The 25,139-nt window shown below is 41.9% G+C and overlaps 1 protein-coding gene across 4 annotated transcripts in view; it reads right to left on the minus strand.

Annotated features, from left to right (window-relative positions):
* Positions 1-218: 218 nt before the first annotated feature.
* Positions 219-25,139, minus strand: part of bnc2 (basonuclin 2) — a 239,494-nt gene continuing 214,573 nt past the window's right edge. For 3 of the 4 annotated variants that reach the window (XM_053679925.1, XM_053679926.1, XM_017464909.3), the window contains 2 exons: positions 16,050-18,259; positions 219-6,833 (listed from right to left, as the gene is read on the minus strand). In XM_053679925.1, coding sequence (XP_053535900.1) covers positions 6,233-6,833; positions 16,050-18,259 — 2,811 coding nt within the window. In that variant the 3' untranslated portion in view covers positions 219-6,232. Of the gene's footprint in view, positions 6,834-8,427; positions 8,497-16,049; positions 18,260-25,139 lie in introns of all 4 variants that reach the window. The other variant, XM_053679927.1, reaches the window with a different exon arrangement.

The raw sequence follows: 25,139 nt of genomic DNA on the forward strand, positions 1-25,139 counted from the left end.
GTTTTTTGTTGCAATTTCACATGAAATGTTGAAAAAGATCCGGTACGATTTATCCTGCCGTTTTAATGGGGTGTGTAAACCTTTTAACAGCCGCTGTACAGAAATCAAAGAATAAAAAGCACGAAATATGGAAGAAAGAATGAAGGAAAGAAAGAGTGTTGTGTTTTTAAAGGAAGGACGAGACGTAGACACTGTCGGGAGGAAACAGGAGCTCGGCGTGCCAGTGACTGATAAATCTTTAATATAAAAATTGTACAAGAATTCTGATACAAATTACAAGAGAGGTATTTGGACAAAATATGAATAAAATTCCATTTACATCCCGAAACCCTTTATGCATTTAATGCAAAAACCATCGACAGTCAGCTATGATACAGAAGATACACGCAGAAGCAAATCAGTTCAAACAAAGAAACCAAACAGGACCTTTATTTTTTTTATTCATTAATTCTTTTTCTTCCTCGAGTGTGCCTAATGGAAAAACGCTGTTCAGGGCCCATGCACTATTCATGAAGCTCGGCGCGAAAATCCAAGCGAATAAACACGAAACGAACAGGACGAAACACAGCGGACAGCACGGCCCAAAGCCAGCGGGTTTCAAACCAAAACAATCCCCAAAAAGAAAACAAAAAGAAAGGAAAGTATTCACACAAAACAAAGTGTTCAAGCGTACGAGTTATCTGTGGACAAAAAGGAGTAAATATTCAATACTGAATTATGGTTTTTAATTTCTTGTTACTTTTTTTTTCATTTTCACTTTACATACCACGCTCAAATACCTTTAATTGTTATTATTATTATTCACATCATTTATCTTACATAAGGAGGAAATGCTGTGTTGGATTATATAATCTGTCATTTAAAATGTGTTTTTTTTTTGTTTTTTTTTTTAAATAATTAGTCATTTATTTTTTGACCCACTGTTTTAGCATCTGCAGTTTTCTAAGTGCTCCGTTTGTCTGAGAACGTCGAATCAAAGTGCCGATGAAATATTAAAACGTCGCTGCGGCTGAGAGGGAAATAGGCAAGCCACGCCCACTTTGTGTCTTTAAAAGGAGGGAAATAAAACGGCCATTTTGAAAATGTATTTAATTCCTTTTTTTTAACCAGCGAAGGGGGAAGGGTCTCTCTACACACGCGTTGGTGGAAAAGGAACCGGATGATTGAGATTTAACACGTTTATATGAGTGTAAACACAGTTAAAGGTGCAGTTCTGAACCATTAAAAAAAATTACCATAGGTATGCCCCGCCCCTTTCGGCCACGCCCTCTAAACATTACTGTCGAAACTGCACTGGAAGTGATGATGATATTAAAGGGTAAAATGTGTAAACATGTTAGACATCATGTGGACGATCATGTGGACGACCGCCGTCGTTTACGTCCACTCGGGGATGTACAAACACGGGGTGTGTTTATTTCTAATCGGATATGAGCACAATACTGGAAAAAATCTGAAAAATAAATAGGTGATAAAAGAACTTTCACTGTAATGATTTCACTCCGAGGAAACACTGACTGGATTTATCTGCTCAACCGCTTCTTTAATGCTGTTATTGTACTTTATTTTATTTCATTTTTTCGCTTCACGAAGCCAGATTGAAGGACGGGAGAGGATTGTGATCAGCGGCGTGCGAGACGCTGACGTCAGTGTCGTGATCGAGTCCGTCGCGGTTCGGAAATATCCGCCGGATCGTCTGTTTTTCCTCGCGACTATAAATCCTGACAAGTTCGATTTTCAGTAAACGTTTTTTTTTTTTTTAATTTTTACTGAATGTTTAAAATTGTTTAAAAAGATTCAGTAGAAAATTTTAACACAAAGTTAAACATGTCAGAATCATGATGTGATCATTTTGTAGTATATAGTGTAGTGTTTGTCTCCCTCTCTCTCTCTCTCTCTCTCTCTCTCTCTCTCTCTCTCTCTCTCTCTCTCTCTCTCTCTCTCTCTCTCTCTTTTCCCCTCACGCTGAGTCTGTTCCCTTTTTCCTCTTTCTCTGTGTCAGCACCGACTCCGCAGCTCATTTAGCATCAGAACTGCAGGCTTAGCCAAAGCGCGCTAGCTCATCCCCAACCTCGGAAACGCTGTGTGTGTGTGTGTGTGTGTGTGTGTGTGTGTGTGTGAGACAGCTCCTCTCACCAGATCATGTTTCTGAGTCGTTACATTTCATTCTTCACTGTGTGCTAACGTCTAAAACGTTTTTTTTTTTAAAACCTGAACAGAACCAGGAGAATAAAATCAGCATTCGTTCTGGATTTTAACAAGATTTTCCCTCTTCCTGTCTCTCTAACACACGTCCAGACCCGGCGTCCTGTCTCCTTCAGCACAGAGAGAGAGACAGAGAGAGAGACAGAGAGACAGATAGAGAGAGAGACAGATAGAGAGAGAGACAGAGAGAGAGAGAGAGAGAGAGAGAGAGGGAGATGAAGGAAGGATGGATGGATGGAAGTAAGAAAGGAACTAAGAAAGAAAGGAAAGGGAATAACAGGAAGAAGGGAAGCGACTGAAAAAATATTAACCAAAATGAAATTGATTTTTTTTTTTTTTTTTTAATTTGAAAAAATGAAAGTTGAAAGAAAGAAAAAGAACTTGAGAAAGAAGGCGGACAAACAAAAGAAGAAAAAGAATGAAAGACGGAATTAGGAAATAAAATAAAGAGTGTATTAAGGAAGAAAGGAATTAAAAAGAGAGACAGAGAAATGAAAGAAAGAAAGAAAGGAGTATGGAAGAAGGAAATGGGGAAAAAACAGACGATGGAAAGAAAAATCAAGGGAAAGGGACGGCAAAAGTTATAGAATAGAAGAAGAAAGAAAGTAAGAAAAAAAAGATATAAAAAGCAAGGAGCGAAGAAGAATGAAGAAGCAGAAGGAAGGAAAGGAAGTAAAGAAGAAAACCGTTTTTAAAAACGCGAATAAAAAGACACGCAGGGAGACAGACGCAGGAAAGAGGAGAGCACAGGAAGAAGGGAAACGACGGAAAAATGACTGACCAACAAGAAGAAAAATGGAAGCCGAAAGAAAGCAGACGGAAAAAAGAAGAAAAAGAATGGAATTGCTCAATAGAATAAAGTGTATTAAACAAGAAAGGAATTAAAAGAGAGAGAGAGAGAGAGAGAGAGAGAGAGAAATAAAAGAAAGAAAGGAAGGAAGGAAGACTCTGCTTTTCTCTCTGCCTCGTCCATCACTGGCGGTTAACAAGTCCTCCTGCTGCTGTCATTTCACCGGACTGTTAGTGCCGTGTGTGTGTGTGTGTGTGTGTGTGTGTGTGTGTGTGTGTGAGAGAGAGAGAGAGAGAGAGAGAGAGAGAGAGACAGCTGTCAGCAGTGAGAGAAAATGCGACTCTGGAGAAGACGCTGGCTTTCGATGCTCAATTTTTCCCCTCGCATGGGATAAACAGGCAATTACACCTCCTGTTATTCGGGGTGACAGGGAACTTAAGCGTGCGTTATTAACCCACATCCCTGCGGAACCTGAGACACGGAGAGAGAGAGAGAGAGAGAGAGAGAGAGAGAGAGAGAGAGAGAGAGAGAGAGAGAGAGAGAGAGAGAAGGAAGGAGAGAGAGAGAGAGAAGGAGAGAGAGAGAGAAGGAAGGAGAGGGGGTCGGATGTGTGTGTGACACGAGCATGTCAGCAACGTTCACCGTCTCTAAACGTAACGAAGTGACAAGCGAGTTATTAGACAGATCAGTGCAGAAACGCCGCCACTGCCTCCGGCGTGCTGCGCTACGGATTTAATGACGCTCGCGAACCTCGCTGCCTCGCTGTCTCACTGCCTCGCTGTCTCACTGCCTCGCTGTCTCACTGCCTCCTTCCTCCCGTCAGCATGAGAGTGAAAAAATACAACTGAAAGGTGGCATGTCTACGAGCTTGTTTTTTTTCTAACTGCAGAGAAAAAAAGGGATGCGTTCACTCGCGTCCGCTCTTCGTACCCTGACACGCCGCCGCCGCTGTTACACAGGAACGCTCGACTTTCCACAAAAAAAAACAAACAAACGAATTAAGACTCGGGTTTTTAAGACTAATCACGGACACTGCGTGATCGAGGTACGATCGAGGGAAAGTTCTAACAGCTCATGGAGTAACGTTTTATCTTAAGCTCGCACTGGCAGCCATTTTCTTTTTTTTACATCACTGAACGATGGCATCTTTTTACGCTGACATGGGCGGAGCTTAGATAACGTCTGATAACTCTACATGTTTTGAAAGCAAACTTTGCACAATCAATCGGATGCTAGCTAGCATGCTGTTAGCTAGCATGCTGTTAGCTAGACACTGAATGTCAGCCAAGCTAACGATTAGCCGTTCTTTTTACATCTTCGACCTACAGACTTTTCCGATTGTTACAGCTATCATTGCCTTAACTAGCTTGCTAGCAAACATGCCTGGCTGGTAAGATTATCTTAGCTAAACTAAGCTAAGCTAGCTAACCTTAATGCTGCTCAAACAAAGAAGTGAAGAGAAAGGACAAAGGTGACTGTGATTGGATGATGAAATGTAACCTAAACTCCGCCCCTGTTAGTTTGGCTGGCTAATGTCATGCTAGCTAGAGTTTAGTTAATGTAACTAAATATGAATCATGCAAGGCAAAGACAAAGGATAACCGTGATGTCACTGAATCGAGTTCGTGATCGGATGATTAAAGCTAAGCTAAGCTCCGCCCCCTGTTTTTACAGAAAAAGAAAAATCACTGTCAACGTATATTAAATAGCGCCCGATCGATCATTTCGCTGCCAGTGTGAACGGACGTCCGGACGCGTTAAATTCACATATCACGATAATTACGTCATTTTTAGCGTGGACTACGATATTTATCGAGACGCTACGTCCGAAAACAAAAAGAGACCCGGACACGCCGTGACGAGAAACAAAGCACCTGTAAATGTTGAAATGGAATACTGCGTGTTGAAGTTTTGCGATATATCGTACGACCGGTTTTCAGCACATGCGTACTCGTGTATGATCACAGCACATGCAGTATTTCATCTGGGAGCCGATTCTCAGGTTAATACGTTACACCCACGCCAAGTGATACTTCTTTATCCTGCAGAAGATCATCTGATCGTAAAAATCCTGCAGCAGAGACGCCGTTTAAATACCTTTACGGGTTTGTCCTGCTCGAACGTGGGTCGTCAGAGATTATGCAAATTTGTTTTTTTTTTTTTGTTTTTGTTTTTTTAAACTGAACACAAGTGCAAAAACCGGTACATTTCTGTAAAGATCCTTTTTTTTTTTTAATTTAATTTTCCCTCCCGGCCATGACTAAGTCGAACATTGCGAAGTGTTTTTCTTCGTAATAATATTACACATCCCGCTCGTTATAGATGCAAAGTGCAAAAAAAAACTAAACGTCTTACTAAATCTTTTTTTTAAAAAAAAAGTAAGAAAAAGAAGGAATTTAAATTTTTTAAAAAAGGAGTCGTTTAGGAGCCTGAAAGCATGCCAGCTCCGTAGGCGTATCTCACAAGTAGATAAAACGAGTCACGATATATTTTTTTTGTTCTTGGGTAAATTTTTTTCCTTTTTATTTTTTAGTTTTGACGTTAATATAAATGAATCAAGCTAGTAAAATGCTACCTCTTGTCACCTACACTTTGAAAGATTGAACTGTAACATAAAGGGAAAAAAAGAGAAAAATAAAGAGCAAAGGAATTTTTTGTTTTTTTAAAAAGAGAGAAAAAAAAAGAGCAAGCGACCATCAATACAATTGTTTTACACCAAAAAGCCTCTCAGGACGTTATTTACAAATTGAAACCGTTCATGCTTTAGGTATGTACGGGACTGTTTTTTTTTTTCTCGTAAAGCTATCATTACACAAATACAACAAGGAGACGTTTTTTTCTCATATTATTATTATTATTATTATTATTATTATTATTATTATTATTTTTTCGGTAATACCGTTTTCTGCAGGCAACAGTCACACATAAAGAGTCTGAGGAACTTCTATGGAGTTAGACACCAAAAAAAAAAAAAAAAAGAAGGATCAAAAGGGCGGCCATTTTGGAATCAAGCAAACCAAGAGAAGCGCCCTCGGAGAAACGTCCAATCCAAATTCTCCCAAAGAAGGAAAAAAGAAAAAAGTCAAAACGGGAACACTGACGTGACTGCGTACGAGGGTTATCGTCTGATCGTCACGTGAAAGGACCGACCTTTGACACATTTTGACACTGAAATGCAGGGACAGTGGGTGGAGTGTGTGGATAAAAGGGTGTGTCTATGAGGAACGGGAGGCGGGGCTAGTCGAGCATGGAGATGAAGGGTGCGTTTTTGTGCAGGTTGGGGTTCTGGCTGTGTCGGTTCCGGCTGCGGACGGACGAGAACATCATGTTGCACCCGGGGACTTTGCACTTGTGCATCTCACGCAGGTGAACCGTTTTGTAGTGCACACGCAGCGTCCCTTTGTTGCTGTACATTTTGTGGCAGATTGTGCACAGGATGCCGCCGTTAGTGCCTGTCGACGGCGAGGAGGCGGGGTCGGAGGTCACCAGCCCCACCCCTTCACCTAACCCGGGCCCCGCTTCCTCTCCCTCGCTAACGTCCAGCTCGTCCAGGAGCACGCCTTCGTCGCTGGCCTCGTCCGAATCGCGTGACGACTGGACGCTGCCGCTCGAGTGGACGCTCGACGCCGTGCTCAGGTCCAGCGCCACGTAATCGCTGTCGCCGCGGTAACCGTTGCCTATAGGGGACACGGGGTCCTCGTGTCGGTGTCCAGAGTAGATTTTGGCTGCTAACTCGGCACGCATGTCCCGGGGAAGCGGCATGAGCTGGGGGTCGAGGACGAAGTCGTCCAGTTCTTTGGTCAGAAGTTTGCGGTGGAGGTTGATGTTGGAGCTGTGCCTGCCGAGGAGAAAAACAAACAAACAAACAAACAATTATAAATTAAAAAAACTGAAGACGTTTATTCACTCTAAAACTTTATGCACGACTGTGATGATGTAGCAGCGCTAATAAATTACAAAGCAAGAAAGAAATGTCAAAATAATTCAGTTTTTTAGCAGGTTATAAACATAATTAAAGAAAGGGGTGAGGGAAGGGAGTTTCAACTGTAAAAAACAAACAAACAAAAAAACGACGTCCTGAACGTAGCTACTATTACTAGCATTAACACCAATGCTAATGCTAATACTGGCATCATTTATTAACCAAAGACTCCATTAGTGCTTTATTTGATGCGTGGGTGCTAACCCTGACTGTTTTCAGCTCACACCAACGCTTATGCTAACATCATCAATCCAAGATTGTTTCAAGCAATGATTAATTAGTCGCTAACCTTACACCCATCTCACAGGACATCAATGCTAATGCTAATCGTGTCCTAACCCAAGCTGAGCTGCACAGGTTCCAGAGTATCACGTTTCCGTACGCTGTGAGAGGAAACTAAGGCGGGCTAAAACGGTTAAGCGGAGCGTTGAGTGCAGTGGCGCTAGCTCTGAGAGCGACTCGCTAACGTGTTTAGCCGCTGTCAGCGTGTCTGCTCAAACGCAATTGACTCTTGACTCGATTAAATACTCCAGCACATTGAATGGGAGTTTATCAATTGATTTGAGGCGCCGTAATGCGATAATCGAGGGGAACCGGATAGCGTATTAGCGCCGACTCGGACAGCATTAGCGCATCGACTCCAGCGCCTGGAGGTGGCCTCATCGAGACGCAGCGTTTCATGTTAGCGCTCGCTTTAATAAAAATGGCCTTTTTCTCCCTCGCGCCCCCCCGGTGGGGGATCACATGACACGGAGCGCCATCGAGTCAAATCGAGTCAGGAGCGATGTCAGATCACACGCTGCAGTGTCACAAATCCACTTAGAGACAAAAAACAGCACAGAGCACTACGACAATCAATGTCTCTCACTGAGAGAGAGAGAGAGAGAGAGAGAGAGAGAGAGAGAACAACAAAGAAAAAGTGAGACGAGAGACAGGGAGCGAGTCAGAGCGAGAGCTAGACAGTGAGACACATGGAGAGATAGAGACAATAAAGAGAGAGAGAGAAGGAAAAAGAAACTGACAGAATGAAACAAAGAAAAAGAGAGATGGAGACAGACAGAGAGGGAGAAAGAGAGACAGCGAGAGGGGGAGAGAGAGAAAGAGGGAGAGAGAGACAGTGAGAGAGAGAGAGAAAAGGAGAGATAGACAGAGACAGAGAGAGAGGGGGAGAGAAAGAGAGAGGGAGAAAAAGAAAGAGAGAGAGAAAAAGAGAGAGAGAGGTTAAATTAAAATGGAGGAATATAAATAATTAGCATGTACATTGCTGTGCAGTCTGTTTTAAAACTCTTGAAACTGAAAGTAACTGAAAAAGGATAAAAACTCAATCTGTACAGGGTTTGAGGGGTCGGAACTGATCGGGATTCCATGCATTAGGGAGCTGAGATGGTGGCGCTGGTGAAGGCGTGACTGATAGATGGAAATTGCGCAGTGTGGAGGAGGAGGAGCTTACCAGCAGTGCCGTGGTTGATGCGGTCAAAAAGGGTCCCTTTAATTATTTACCTCCCTATCCGACCCTCTCCTGCAAGAACAGAAATACATTCAACACAGGGACCCTTTCTGGTGGTACAGTGCCATCGAGGGCCGGACGGCCACCAGAGCATCGTCAGCATTCAGCCCTGAGCCCGAGAGTGTGTGTGTGTGTGTGTGTGTGTGTGTGTGTGTGTGTGTGTGTGTGTGTGTGTGTGTGTAAGCCTTATTACTGTGGGAAGAAAAAAAAAAAGTTTTCCTTAAAATTTTTTGAATTTATTTATTTATTTATTTATTTATTTATTTATTTATTTATTTATTCAATATTACTAAAACTATAAAAACCCATCCAAAGCACCAGACCGTGTTGTTTATCAGTTTATTAATTTAATTAATTCCTTTATTTTTATTCCAGAGTTTTAAACATTTTGTTTCTGACACAATGCTGTCGATGTTGCTCTAGTGGGCGGGGCCCTCATTAGCATATCTCTCATGTGCATATTAGCATAACCACACCCTTACACTGCTCATAAGCTCTCCTGCAGTGACTAACTAGCATTTGATGACCCCACACATACACACACACACACACACACACTCACACAGATATACACATGCACACACACACACACACACACACACACACACACACACACACACACACACACAGAGAGATTACAGATTAACAGAAAACATTCATGTTTTTATTTCTTCGCTTATTAAAAAAAATGTTTATGGAAACCCAGACCCAAGTGGTTTTGGATGTGTGTGTGTGTGTGTGTGTGTGTGTGTGTGTGTGTGTGTGTGTGTTAGCATCTCCAAAGTTGCCTTTTCCTCCATCAGCGTTAGCCTTTCCGCCTCATTTCCACTACAGCTCTGTTCCAGGCCACGACCATCTCCTCCCCTCCATCTCTCAAACTCATCCACCTCATCCCTCGCTCCCTCACTAGCTCACTCTCAGCCTCTAATGTGGCAGCCAAACCAAATTGACAGGCTCATCTCGGCCCGAAAGATGGAGGCGGCGTCTCCGGAGAGGACCTTTCCGAGCCGGGAGAGGAGGAGAGGAGGAATGGAGTGAGAGGAGGAATGGAGTGAGAGGAGGAGTGCGTCACTTAATGTGTCTCATCCCGGGAAACGTTAATCATCTTTACCCAGCGACGGCCCTGCTGCCAGTCCCTCACTCACTAAATGACTCGGAATACGAAAAAGAAACGTAGGAGGCGAGAGTCACATTAACCCGACGACGACGATGACGACGACGATGACGACGACGATGATGATGGTGATGATGATGGTGATGATGGTGATGATGATGTGCTTAACGTACTGTCTTTTGTATTTGTGTTTATTTTTGAGCACATTAGTGGACGTGGTGTAGTGGGCCGTCTGATGAAGGCGTATATCATTAATCACCTTCATCTGGAATAAACACACGCTTCACACTTCACACTCGGGATGAAGATCATTTTTCGAAGGCAGCATGACAGATTTCGGAGCGTCACGGGGATTACTGAGGCGCGGATTTTAGCCGAGAAATCACCTGCTCTGAATGTGTGGATGCTTTTCAATGAAATAATCCGTTTTAAAGCAGAATTTCTGATCGTGCAAAAAAAAAAAGAAAAAAAAAAAAAAAAAAGAAAGTGTAGAAGCGATTGAGGTTAATAATAATTAAGATGATTTTACTCCACGCTTGTACACGAGCTGACTGTAATCATGGAGCGTCAAAGAAATAAGAGTAGAAATTCTGGAAGTTTCTTTACATGTTGAGAAGTGCAGTGTGCCGCGTTCTGCACTGCGCACTTCATTCACTCAGAATAAAATCAAATCAAATCAAATAAAATGTTTGCTGCTAATATTTAATTATGATCCAATACTGGAGCTGTGAAATGTGAAGTGCTGTTTATAACTTCACTGTTTATGATACAGAAATTATTATTCTAATTATAATAAATTCTACTCAGAATTTAAGGTTAAAGGTTAACCTTAGAAGGTTAAAGTGTAAAAACACTGGGATTATTATTATTATTATTATTATTATTATTATTATTATTTAAACATACAAACACGAATAACGCTGCAGCTCACTTGGCACGTAACGTGTTGGTGACGTCATCACGTGCAAATACGCCATAATACAGAACAGTGGTATAACGTTAATGATGTATACCTAACGCAGAGGCTCGTGAAGCTACGCTTGTGTGTGTGTGTGTGTGTGTGTGTGTCGCAGCTGCTCTCTCCCTGCTCGTCGCCAGAGGCTTTAAATAGAGGAGGAGGATCTCAGAAACATAATTAACCTTCACTCTTTCGCGCACTCGCACGAGACTGCGGGACTGAACATTAGCGCGCGCACACACGTATACACACACACACACACACACACACACACACAGCAGGGATCTGCAGGGTCATCGGACCGGTGACACCGAGAACGCGCGAGAGTAAAAAATAAACAAGTGGCACTGACACACACACACACACACACACACACACACACACACACACTTAAGGTCTGCGTGTTTTTGTTTTGGAGTCAAAAGTGATTAACGAGCATAATAAGGGCCGTGATTGCTGGCGCGCGCTGCGGAGCTTCAACCCCATACACTGTAAATATGCAAATAATTTTACACGCGCGCGCCGGAGCCCTGGGGGAGTTAAAAAAAATAAAAATAAATAAAAAACAATAAAACGTGTCGCACCGAGAGCTCGCGCTCTCACCGCGGTGTTGCATTACATTTCATTACCAAGCCTATTACACACACACACACACACACACGCACACATGCACACACACGCACCACTGAAACACAGGGGGAGAGCTTAAATCACGTGACCAGCACTCATAACCGTCATGTTTTAATGTGCTTAATACAATAAAATATAATTAATATCATATGATATAATGTACATGTGTGACGCAATAGTGTCCCTCCTCTGACGTCACAGCCCTGCGTTTTCACTGTTCCATATCTGAAGTCTGAATGAAACTCAAATGCATGCACACGGCCGGATTTATTCCTCTCAGAATTCAGTAAATAAATAAATTAATAAAGGTAACGTAATGAATATAACCCAGAGCGTAAACATGTGCAGGACTTCACTTCGGGGTTTGAGTGAGACTGTGCTTGATGCGTGTAAGGATGTGAATCTCGCATGTTATTGTGTACGGGTGTGTACAGGTGCGTACAGGTGCGTACAGGTGGATTCATTCGTTATAGAATATAGAAGATTAATATCAATAATTCACAAGATGAATGTACGGATAATATTTGGGTTGTTTTGGGTTAATATTTAAATCCCGTGGTAACAAAACGCGTTATTGTGCACAGGTGTTTTTATTTATTTATAATAATATAAATGTAAATGTATAGATTTCTATATTTTTGCTCGGTTGTAGGTTTGTACTTGAATCCTGTGCTAATCAAACACACACATTACTGTGTAAGAGTGCGTGCTGGACGGATTTATTCAGCTTCACATGCATGATGAGTGTATAGACAATGATTCGGTTGGGATTGTGGGTAAAATACGACATGCAGTGATATGAACTGAGCTCACGTTATTGTGCTGTTGTGTTATTGTGTTGTTATTGTGTTGTTATTGTGTTATTGTGTTGTTATTGTGTTGTTATTGTGTTGTTATTGTGTTATTGTGCACAGGTTTGCTGTATGGATTTTTTCATCTTAGTAAACGGTAAAATATATCTAATTTAATTATGTATAAGATAAGCGTATAGATAGTATTCGTGCGGTTTTAGGTAGGGATTTGAACCCTGTGCTGATGAAGCTCAGGTATTATTGTGCACAGGTGAGTTGGACGGATTTATTCCTCTTTAAACAGAAAATAAATCGAATAAAAAGGCAGATTTCTGTGCATTGTTCTAGGTCGATTATTTATTTATTTATTTGTTTGTTTGTTTATTTATTTATTTATTTTGGTGTACAGGTGTCCTGGATGGATTTATAGATTTAAGAAAACAAACTGAATTTAATTACAGACGAACGTATAGAAGATATTTAAACACAGGTTTAGCTTGAACAGGATGCAGAATGCAGCGTTTATGATTCATGTACAGATTTCTGATTAAGGCTTGTTTAAATAGAAATTTTTAAAAAAAAGCAAACTGGACATTTATTTAACTGAAACGGTCTATTAAACTGAGTTAAGTGTTATATGTGAGGTATACAGTATATATATGTAGAGTATATATATAATATTTATAGGTATTACATGGCATTATAAATGCTCTAATATATTACATTATAGTAAGGTATAAGTTAGACGTAATAGTTATGAGTTATATGTGAAAGGCACCTTTTGAGAATTGTATGGCAGCCTGAAGTGTTTAGCGTGTGTGTGTGTGCGTGTGTGTGTGCGTGTGTGTGTGTGTGTGTGTGTGTGTGTGTGTCTTGGCCACGTAAACCGTCAGATTCCTCTGGATACCTCTCTGCTGCTTTAATACCTCTCAGTCCTCAGGAACAGCAGCTTTATAATGCCTCCCAGATGCCACGGAGAATCCACCGGCCAAAAAATATGGAAACAATAGTGTGTGCTTTTAGGGCAGCATGGTCACATCCAGGGAAAACACACACACACACACACACACACACACACACACACACACACACACTAAAAAATGCTAGTGTCCTTTCCTGCCCTGTTTTCTCCTGACCATATGTTTAAACGTTTAGGGGGAATTTACAGGCCGACGCTGCAGGAGCTGAACCCTCACACGCACCTCGACGCCGACTGGCCAAGAGAAGAAAAGAAGAAGAGAAGAAGAGAAGAAGTGACCACCTGAATATGTGTTTAAAGCATGACATTATATACTGTGGGTAATAACGTGATACGGCGTGATGTATAGCGCACACGTGCGTGTTCTCGGGTGGAGATTACGTGCTTGTTGAATAAGTTAATGGGTTCTCATGTACGTTCTCGTGATCACGGTAGCTCCCCCTTTTCCGCCTCCTCGTGCTGCTGGCAACAAAATCCCCCTCTGTGTTTACGCTAATGCGTCTCTGCACCGCGTAAATGTTTCCAGCAGCAAAGAAAATCGCAAAAGACGAGGTTTTATCTATAGAATTGAAAGGCAGGCGGAGGTCATCCAAAAGAGTCGGAAAAATCAAGACCGGAAATGATTTTGAGATTGTATTATTATTATTATTATTATTATTATTATTATTATTATTATGTGATGACTTTTTTGTAATCCTTTATTAGTACAGTATTTGCTAAATATTCACTGCAAATCATTTCATCGAACAAGCTAACCTACAGTATAAAATAGCATTACACTAAAAAAAAAAACAAAAGAAATGAGTAAAAAAAAAAAGAGAGTAAAAGAAATTGATGAAGCTTAAAAATAAAGCTAACAGGTTCAGGGTGATGAGATTAAAAGATTAAAAGCAGCACGTATTTGAAGATAATGATGAGTTAGCTAAAAGTCCAGCTTGTAATAACGAGCGTCTTTGCTAACGGGCGCTCGGCTAATCCGAGCTAGTGTGTATGTCTAATAGCTGAACGTTAGAAGCTCATTTGAAGAGCTCCGGCTTTGCTCATTTTTTTCCCCTGCAGGAAAATTAGCCGACGCTGATAGCAATGTGTAAAAGTGTCAGTTATCCTTCACACATTTGTATGCAGATGATCTACTCCTTACTGGGTTTCAGTGCATCTGTCATTGTGTGTGTGTGTGTGTGTGTGTGTGTGTAGAGGTGTGTGCGTGGCCTATTTGCGCGCCTCTTCATTTTTGCGAACGAGACGTCAGGTCTGCTCTGCCTCGGGGCACTGGGTCCCTTCGGCCTTGTCGAAAGCAGCACGTTTTGGAAGCCTGTCTCTCTCTCTCTCTCTTTCTCTCTCTCTCTCTCTCACACACACACACACACATCTGGAGCACAATACGCTCTCGTTCATCCCTCCGTCTGCGTCTCGTCTGTTCCGGAGTCGTCGGTGCTGTTTACAGTGTACTAATGAGCGAACAGCGCTGGGAACAGATGCCACCGCACTCGGGAACTTAATAAAAGATTGCGTCGGAGAGATGGATGGAGCGAGGGAGAGCGGGAGATAGAGAGGGAGGGAGGCGAGTAGAACAACTGAGCACCTCGGAGAGTCTCTTGTTTGCAAATTACAGTAAAGCGGGGGAGGACGCGCTCAACACACGCTCACACACACACTCGCACACAAACAACCCCTCGATCTTTATTATCTAAATAAAACCGTCACTTGTCACCCGAGAAAAAGAGGCACGTCCTCGTCTCTCTCTCTCTCTCTCTCTCTCTCTCTCACTCTCTCACTCTTTATACCAGCGATCTTCTTTTCTTCCCCCGGAGTTTTTCTAGACTGCTGAACGCTGTCGGTTTAACACACACACACACACACACACACACATACACTCATGGCTCTTTAGCCGACGGGGAAAAAAGAGAGCGTTTATTTTTCACCGAGCGGAGGAGGGGCAGCAACGTTTAAACAATTTTTCCGAAAGTGCTTGAGGAAGAAGTGAAAGCCTGGACCGTGCCCTTTTGCTAATTCGCACGTTTCTAATTAACCTCTGTCTATTTTCATTCCCAATTGAGGTATGAAAGATCTACCATTGAAGGTACTAGAAGGTACTAAAAGGTATGTGTTAGTACTCTTAATTGTTTTAGGCGGCATCCTCGAGGCCCTTGACAGAACCACACTCAAAGGTACAGTTTAGTACCGTTTTTTTTTTTTTTTTTAGACTACTTCCTTTTGGCCCTCTATTTAAATCACTAAAAGATGTCCTCATGATGGTACCACACTGAAACGTACACGGTACTACCTTTTTATTCTTATATACTTAGGCCCTCTCATAAAAATATAAATGATGTACCCTTTTACACTGAAAGTAGAGTTCAGTATCATGTGTTGTCTTCTAGGCCCTCTCAGTAAAGATATAAAAGATGTAGACTTGAACTTTAAACACTTTAAAGTTACACTTTGGTATTTTTTTTTCATAGCGATATTTTAGTTGAAGACAGACTTTATAAGGAAACACGCAGCCAGATTCCTTGTGCCTGACCTTGGACATCATCACCTCTACCTGCCCGTTAGCACAGGTATATTCTGAGGTCTGCGTGGCAAAGAACGTGTTGCTGACTTGCACGAAACATGTTAATGAATGCGGCGGTTTGACAGGTCGCAGCCTCTGCTAATAAATGCGAGCTTACCTGAGTGACAGGTGAGCAATCTCGAGTAACCCGACCTCTCGGTGCATTAAATAAGCGTGAACTGACACCATGGCAATTCGGCACGTTAGCATGACAGGCAACGCATAGCACACGGAGTAGCAGTTACCACGTCATTAGCGGGATAATAATTATGCTCCCACCCCCTGCGAGTCGGAGATGAAGATAAAATTGAGACTTCATGTGGAGCAATTAACTTTTATCTAATGAGAAAATAGGTCATGATGGGACTAACTTACCTGTAAGCTATGTGAGGGTGTAAGTGTGAGCGCTTACGGATTTAATTACGTAAATAATAAGCAGGTCATTAGCAGGAGGAATAGGACAGCATGTAAGAAATTTGTTTGAGCCTTGAGAATCGTTAAATATGCAGTCTGTGATATGAGTAAACCAAGCATCTCACCTGTCTCGGCTTCGTCGGGAAGGGAAAGCAGCGTTGCATCCGGCCACCGTGCAGACGTGCATCTCTTTCAGGTGCACATTTTTGTAGTGCAGTTTGACACTGTAGGAGCTCTTGAAGCTCTTCTTGCAGACGTAGCAGATTTTAGGGTCGGGACTGGAACAGAGATCGCCCTCTGGAGACTGGGAGTGAAATTTGGGTGAACTTGATCCATAACCCATGGAGGAGATGAAGCTTTCGTGCAAGGCAGCCATACTCGCGGCGGCGGCAGCTGCGGCAGCCATTCCACCATTGTACAGGTTGTATTGCCCCATGCAGAACATGTCGTAGGTAGGATCGTTGAGTTCTTCTTTGATTTTGATGACCGGTTGATGTGGGGATGGCGAGGAACGTCGCTTTTCTTCTACCTCTTTATGGATGTGACCGTCTTCCTCTCCGTCATCCTTGTCTTTGTCCATGTTTCTTCTGGAGGCGTGGCGATGCTCTTCGGCGTCCATTGGCTCATCGCGGTAGAACATCTTGGACTCAGAAGTCTCGGACTCATTCTCAAAGTCACGCTCGTGGTCCTGGTCCTCTGAGGTGAAGCTGTCCATGCAGCGCAGCTCACTGGTGCCTTCCGTCATCTCATCCTGGGAGGGTGATTGATGCCCGCTGCTGCTGTTGTTGTTGTTGTTGCAGTTTCCATTGATGTTGTTATGGAGGTGAGATGCAGGGTGACGATGATGGCAACTGTCATCATCTTCGTCATCGTCTTTGTCGTCGTAATCCTCCGGTACCTCTCGATCTTTCTCAATCTTGACAGGCATGCTGGACTTGCGAGGCTTCTTCTTGGGCATAGGGTCGATGGTGATGGGATCTGGGGCACTTGAGGTGGTGGAAAGGTGGTGAGACAAAGATCCTGTCTCAGACATGTGGCTGTTGGAGCTGGCAGCTAAGATCTGCTGCTGTTGGTCCATGATGGAGGTGCTGTTGGTGGTAGTGGGTAGAATTGGACTGGTGGGAAGGGACACCGGAGGACTTACAATGTCAGCGGGAGAAAGCAAGTTGCGGTAGAAAGGTGGGATGGGTTGTACCGGCTGCACTGACTTCAGAGACGGGAAGACCAGAGGACTTTGAAGGGGGGATTGCATCATTGGATCGAGAGGAGGAGTTGCAAAGCCTAGCGGAGGCCGTCCAGGACTTGTTAGAGTGAATCCACTCTTGGTACTAGAGATGACCGGGGTGGCCGATCCGGAAGTGGAGCGAATGAGGTCTTTATCTCGGTTGTTTCTCAGCATAGGCATGTGGAGGCGAGGGTTGGGATTGGCGCTGTGGCGATTGCGGCTACGCAGGGAGCTGAAGACCATGTTGCATCCCTCAATCGTGCAACGATGCTTGATCTTCAGATGTACAGCATTATAGTGGATCTTCAGAGTGCCCTTGTCGTAGAAGGTCTTGCCACAGGCATTGCAGCAGACGCGACCCTTGCGCGACGGAGTACCCATGCGACGCATGCGGTGCATCTTGGAAGAGAACGAAGAGTGAAGGTTCTTTGACTGCTCATTTTTCACAAAGTGGTGGTCATTTATGGCATTAGACTGGGGCTGCTGCTGCTGTTGGATCTGCTGCTGTTGCTGCTGCTGTGTTTGCTGTTGTTGGACTTGCTGTGCAGACGGGGTTGTTGTGATAGGTGATGATCCATTAGGTTCTGTCTTGGGCTCAATGGAATTGGGAATGGCCCCTAAGGTGCCTCGGTTTGGACTCTGGCTGTTTCGGAAAGGCGATAGAGACACTTCGGATTCACTGCTCTCTACTGGTTCGCTCTGATTGGAAAGGTTTGGTTCTCGGAGCCTCAGTGCCGCTTGGTCCAAGTTTAGCCCGTTGGGCGGCAGCCCCAACATGGGAGCTGAGACGGGATTGATGTACTGGAAGGGCAGCAGGAAAGCCAAACTGTTGGGGATGTTCTCAAAATGATGGATACTAGAAGGGCTGCTGTTCTCCAAGTGTGTAAGGAGGCCAGGACTGCGTGTGCGGTTGTTGCTTTCGATAAAAGTCCGGATGCCGGAGTCGGCCTTTGACGAGGGCACCGTGACCGCTTGGCCTTCCTTCTCCTGGATCGCCATGAGCTCCACGATGGATTTGGTCTCTCCGAAGCGTAGAAACTGCTGCAGGGTAATGATCTCCTCTTCACGGGACATGATGGTCCAGCGGTCCAGCACCTTGCCTGCAGCATCCTAGAGGCCATATCAAAGCAAGAGAGAGGGGGAAAAAAGACAAACACACAAAAAAATTATTGATTCTGCATAATAACGGCAGTCTGAGGTGGAGGAAAAGGGCGAATATTTGTTAGCGAGAAGAAATTCCCCCGGAGCAACTGCAAAGACTGATAATGGGGGTTTACTCTGAATCTCAGCACTAGTTCGTCTCCTCCGCATTTAATCAACCACTCAAATGTAGACGTTAACCTCTTTAAAATGTAAACGCTTTTACCAAAACAAGACTAAAATGTAATGAAATTGTGAGATTATGTTTTAGAAATCATATTTTATACTACACAGACAATGTCCAGACCTTTTTAAACCTGAGAGATGAAACAAAGATGTTAAAAATGGGAAACTATAAAGATTTCTTTTGTCTCTATTTTGTTGTAAGGTTCAGAGACACTGTACAAGCAGGTCAACGCTACGTAGTGAGCACTACAGGGGCGTTACAGGAACATCGGGCTGAAACAGAGACAGCTCCATAAACTCTTTAAATGATTATAATGTGACACTGACATGTTGGCTGTTTAATTTTTGACACCCAGTAACAGTAAAAAAAAAAAAAAATGTAAAAAATAAATAAATAATAAAACGTCCATGACATCATCCTTGTGTCATTGTTTCAGCATTTTATTTTTGTTCCACTTCACTCGGTGCATTATTTTGCATAAAATATTTTCATGTGTTTTCTTTTGTCTCATTTTAAGTTTCTTATTTTGGGCAAGAAGGCGAGTGGGTTAAAAAAAAAAAAAAAAACCCATCAGGTGACAGTTAAAAAAAAAAAACCCTTAATGACACCACCGCTGCATGGAATATTTTCACTTCATTTTCACTTATTTCCTGTTTTATAATTTAATATACAGCATGTCTCCTATTTTGGGAAAGGTGGGGTGGAACTGGTTTAAAAAAAAAACTATTAAAAAAAAATCTTGTCTCCGAGTAAGCGATGTTGAACATAAAAATAAGGAATCTCATGTTTATTTAAGCATGTCTTTGAAGAAGCCTTGGAGGTGACAGCGATCTCGCATTACATTCATTAGTGAGGTTTGAGGATGAGTATTTACCGAGCTTTATGTTAATGGAGTTTAAAGGACGCACGTCTTGCGTCAGATTAAATATTAATGAAGGGAATACTTTGGTGTCAACTGAAAATTTTTTTTTTTATACTGATAGCGTTTTGCTTTCTTGGCGGGTGTGTGTGTATGTGTGTGTGTGGGGGGGGGGGGGGGGGGGCGTATGTGTCAATGAGGCGAGCAGCGATGTACTGTAAAGAAAAAAAAACGTGGACGGATCCCAAACAGGCCTCGGATTTTCTTTCGCGGCGCTAGAAGCGTGGGAAAGAAGTTTCCATGTTGAGAAAGCGTTATTGCTCCGGGAGGAGGAATAAGCACCACTTCCAGGGAGCTTTCTTTCTCTCTCTCTCTCTCTCTCTGTCCTTGGCTGGCGTTTTAGGAGGTGGTGTTATTAACCGCTGAAAAATAAAACGCTTCGAGTTTTGCACACTTGGCCACTGTCAGACGCTGAGACATGGCAAGGGACTCTGGGAAAAGAATCTTGGCAGCGTCGAATCTCTAGATTTGCGGTCAGGAGTGGAACTGCGATGGGATGTGCAAAAAAAAAAAAAAACCCAACAAATTTATTTATTTATTTATTTATCTATTTATTTATTTATTTATTTGTGTGTTTATTTAATTTTTTGCCCTTTTCGGTGCCCTTAATGCTGCAACATCACATTTAAAACCCTTATTGGCTCTCCAGAGGATGCAGATGTCAAACGGTGCATTTTTATTTACTAAAGGTCTGAGTTTATATGTAAAAAACAAAATAATCAAATAAATTTTGTCCGAATATGTTATCGTTGTTATGGTTTACTAATGGGATCGTCATGCTGTATATATATATATATATATATATATATATATATATATATATATATATATATATATATTCAAGGGGGGGAAAAAAAGACCAGAGTGATGAAATAAAACCTGGGGTTTCTGGTACTCAGACTCCCGGCCCCTACTGGAAGTGTTTTAAACTCCTGGTGTATTGAAACGGCCATAAAAGCTACGATGCAATAAATGTGCTACTGTGATCCCGCTGTGCTGCTACGAGTGGGCGTGCAAGAGGCACAAAGACAAGAAGACAAGGATAGAGATGGAGAGAGAGAGAAAGAGAGAGAGAACCGGAGTTCTCATAAATGATCCAGTTTATGCCGCTAAGGGCCTCTGAGACTCCCGAAGTCCCAGAGAAAGGTGACATCAAGGGAGCGACGCTGGTTCTGACGACAATTAGACACGACGAGAGAGCCGTCTGGACGATCCCGCTAGGATCTATAAATGATAAATGGCAACCGAGGAGTTTAAGAGCTGTAAAAAAAAAAAAAAAAAAAAAACCAACAGAACCAAAAAAAAAATGGGGTCTTTAAGGTGAGCTGGGAATAAATGTTTAAAGAGAGATGGAGAAGTCAGAGAGGGAAAAAAAAGAGAGGAGAGGAGAGGGAATAAAGAGGAAAAAAAGGAAGAGGGATTCTTGAGAGACGGCGCGTCGACGGTGGACGGTCACTGGGGTGTTTGTGTGTTAAATATACATTAAAAAACTTTTGACGCTTTCATTCCGTGTGCGAGTGTGTGTGCGAGTGTGTGTGCGAGTGCGAGTTTAGCCCCGAGGTAAGAGTTTAAATTTCAGCCTCCGCACTATTATGTTATACCGTGCTGCCCGCTCACAGCTCTTACATTTCCATTTCATTTAATTGAAAGGAAGGAATAGAAAGAAATGAAAAAACTGTGGGTGTGGAGGAAAAAATAAAGAGTGAATTTTTAAATAAGAACATTTTCAGAAGCTTGGAAATAACCACAGTGGAAATTAATTTCTAATGATTTATCTGTTACAGGCCATGTGTTCTGTCATGTCTCTCTCTCTCTCTCTCTCTCTCACACACACACACACACACACACACACACACACACACACACACACAGAACAAAGAAGGCCCCAAAAAAGGACACGCAGCAATGGAGAATAACAACACCGGCACTAGCACTAATTCTCTGTATTTATTGTGTAAATAGGCTTTGAGGAGCCATTATAGTGTGTGTGTGCATGTGTGTGTGTGTGTGTGTGTGTGTGTGTGTGTGTGTGTGTGTGGGTGTGTGTGTGTCTGTGTGTCTGTGTGTGTGTGTGTGTGTGTCTGTGTGTGTGTGTGTGTGTGTGTGTGTGTGTGTGTGTGTGTGTGTGTGTGTGTCAGTGTGTGTGTGTGTCTGTGTGTGTGTGTGTGTGTGTGTGTGTGTGTGTGTCTCCACAGCTGGAGAGCAGCTCTAAGCAGGCTGGTCCTAATCAGAGATCACACACTCGTTCATCACTCCGACTCTGCTGCTATCAGCACTAGGCCTGCTATTACGCACCGAGCAAAAAGATTAAACACACACACAGTCCCGGGTTAAATCTGCAGGAGGTTCATGACAGAAGAACGGTGTGTGTGCAGTTCTTTTTCTCTTTGAGTAAAAAGCTCAGAAACTAGTGTTTAAAACGCCACACATGCTAACAGAAGCTAGTTTTCTGATGCTAACTGCTACTTTTTACATTCTTAGCCATGTTATCATGCTAGGAAAACATCCATTTATTGAAAAAGTAAAAAAAAACAACAAACACACACACACACACACACACACACACACACACACACACACACACACACACACACCGTGTGGTGATGTTATACTGTGCTACCGTGTTCAGTTTGGGGTTTTAAAAAACAAATAAACAAAGTTAAATATCTACGCTAATTCTGTAATTAGCGTGTTTTAACAACGTATAAAAATCACAAGGGTGATGTTTAGGTCATTTTAAGCTGAGAATAAGAAGATGAAGATGAAGAAAGAAAAAAAGGATTCGAATGAAGAAAGAAGACTGAAGACGAAAGAGTGCAGTGCTAACTGCTGGCTTTCCTAGCTCATTATTACTAGCGCATTATTATTATTAGCCATGTCAGCATATTTGGAATGTCTGTTCGACCTTGATAATTTTCATTTAAACAAGTACAAACTGTGCTGAATTTTTCAAAAATCATTTTTAATCGGTATTTATGCTAAAAAGATGAAGCGCAGCGAAACAACATAATAAAACAAGCAGTTTGATGCTAACTGCTGCCATTCTTTCTTTCATTACTAGCCACATTATTAGCGTGTTCGGTTAATCTAAAAATAAAATAATATTTTTTGTATGACAAAATAATATTTGTCCGTTATGACCATTTTAAGCTGAAAGTCATAACCTAATAAAGAACAAATGCCTTTAAAGGTCAGCTGAAGCTAATGGATGCTAGCGGAGCGCTGCTAACAGCTAATAGCTGGCGTTCTGTCATCACTAGCTTGGCATTAGCCCTGCTAGCATGTTAGCATGGAAAATCCTTTCCGCCGTGTGGATTTGTATTTAAAGGTAAGGTAAAGACTGGGCCAAAATAATCATTCAATCAGAAGTCAATTTTAAATAATCATATTTATATTTAAATAAATAAATTCATTAAAAAATTATGACAAACTGGTGGTTTTATTGCTAATGTTTTATCATTATTAACATATTCAGTTATATAAAATCGCATTAAAATGGTATTTGCGTGACATGAATTATGTTCGGGTTATTAATAAACAATGTGAAATAAACAGGATTTAAAAAAATAATAAATAAATACAGTTTATGCTAGTGGCGTGATGCCAACTGCTAGCTTTCTGTCATTATTAGCATGTTTGGAAAATACTCCCTTTCACCTTGTTAATTTAATGTAGCATGTAATAACTGTTCTGATGTAACCCTAATGTTCATTGAGGTCATATAAATATATATATATATATATATATATATATATATATATATATATATATATATATATATATTTATATATATATATATATATATATATATATATATATATATATATATATACTTTTTAAGTGATTTTATTTACCCGAGAAGATGTTCAGGTTCTGCTAAAAGGAACAGAGTGAAATAAGAGGAGAGGTGGAGATAGCGGAGGTCTGTTTCCATCAGGATTGTTTATAATGAGATAAAGAGAAGATAGATTGTGATGTTAATGAAAGATAGTTGCAGTTGTAGTGCCGTAAACACGCAACAGGACGACCTACGATAGAGTTAAACACTCGGAACTGTTTCTCGGAAACCCGGCGTCCACACACAGGAAAGGAATGTCGTTATTTTAATACTGACTTATTTACATTGCGTTTAGAGCCGGTGACCGTGGCGTACTTTTTAAACAAACCCGACACGGCCAAGCATCACTTAGGAGCTTATCGTGTATTCCGTTCAGAGCCGAGCGGACCAGGCGACGGGTTTTTGGCCGCAACGTTTTGGTCTGAGGCTCTGAGGGCAGCCAGCTGTCACGACACAGGTCACACACACACACACACACACATGTATCCGCTTTTCCAGATCTCTGAGACTCGCAGAAACTCGAGCTTGCGTGAGCAAACGCGCCGCGCAATCAAGGCCGACTGGAGTTTCTCGCTCGCTGGAGAAACATCATGTGCTTTTGGTTACGTTTTAGGAACTTCTCAATATCGCGACTTCCCTCCATTTCAAATGTTTCGTCTGGAACAGAACCAAACACCGAATCTGACACGGAGCGTATATTAGATTTCTACACCGCCACATGGGCGCCAAAACTTTTATCATCGTTTACATCGTGTTTTTGTGATTTCATATCTGCGCCGCTATGTTCCTCTCGGATCGTATTTCACTCTGAGAAGAACGATCCTTTAAAACTTTTTAGACAAATCTCGGGTACAGATTTTATCTCAGGTACACGAACACTGCTCCGAGAACAAGGCTTCTGTCTGAACGGAAAACATGCGCGGTGACGTGAAATGTCCTCGAGCGAACGATAAAATACCACGAGATAAAACGAGATTATAAAGGATAAGATGAAATGAAATATAATGAGGTGAGAGGATGAGATCATACGAAACGGGATCAGAAGAAACGAGAGGATGTCACATAATAACGATGAAATTAGATAAGATAAGGTCAAACGTGAGGATGAGGTGAAAAGATAATATAACGATAAAATGAGATAAGATGAGATAAGATTATATGAAACAAAATGAGATAAGATTATAAGATAAAAGGGAGGGCGATGTGAGAAGATAATATTACATTGGTGAGGTAAGATGAGATAAGATCAATTAATGAAGTGAGATGAGATGATATAGGATCATATAAAATGAGATAACATGATGAGATGATGTAAGATGATAGTGTACGCATATACAGGTAAGTTAAGATAAGAATGAGACAAGCTAAATGAATAATAAGTAAGATAAAATGAGATAAGCTATGGTACGTAGATATTATAAGATGAGATAAGATTATATAAAATGAGATAAAATAAAATGGAGTGAGAAGATGAGATTAGATTAGACGAGATCAGACGAGATGAGATGAAAGGAGGACGTGAGAGGATAAAACGAGATAATATGATGGGAGAAGATATAATGAGATAATATAAGATAATATACCTTAATTGTTCAGCTGTACAACGTCTCACTTTCATTCTAAGTCATTTTGGATAAAAGATTAAAACGAGTAGACATAAATATAAAGATAAGACTCTTTGAGTAATTATTATTTTGTGGAGGTGATGAACTTCCTGTCCAGCTGCAGAACTTTATTTTCCCCACTTTTTATTCCTAACGCATGCTGAAGACATCTGTGTGACTCTATAACCTGCCGTTAGAAGGTCTTTGTTTAGAGGAACTCGTCTCCCAATTAGCTTAATGTGCCTTTTTTTATATGAAGGCCCCCCCCACCCCCGCCGCGGCCCCTCCCCTCACTGCCGCCT

This window comes from Ictalurus punctatus, chromosome 3 (genome assembly GCF_001660625.3).
Source record: "Ictalurus punctatus breed USDA103 chromosome 3, Coco_2.0, whole genome shotgun sequence".
Classification (NCBI taxonomy): domain Eukaryota; kingdom Metazoa; phylum Chordata; class Actinopteri; order Siluriformes; family Ictaluridae; genus Ictalurus; species Ictalurus punctatus.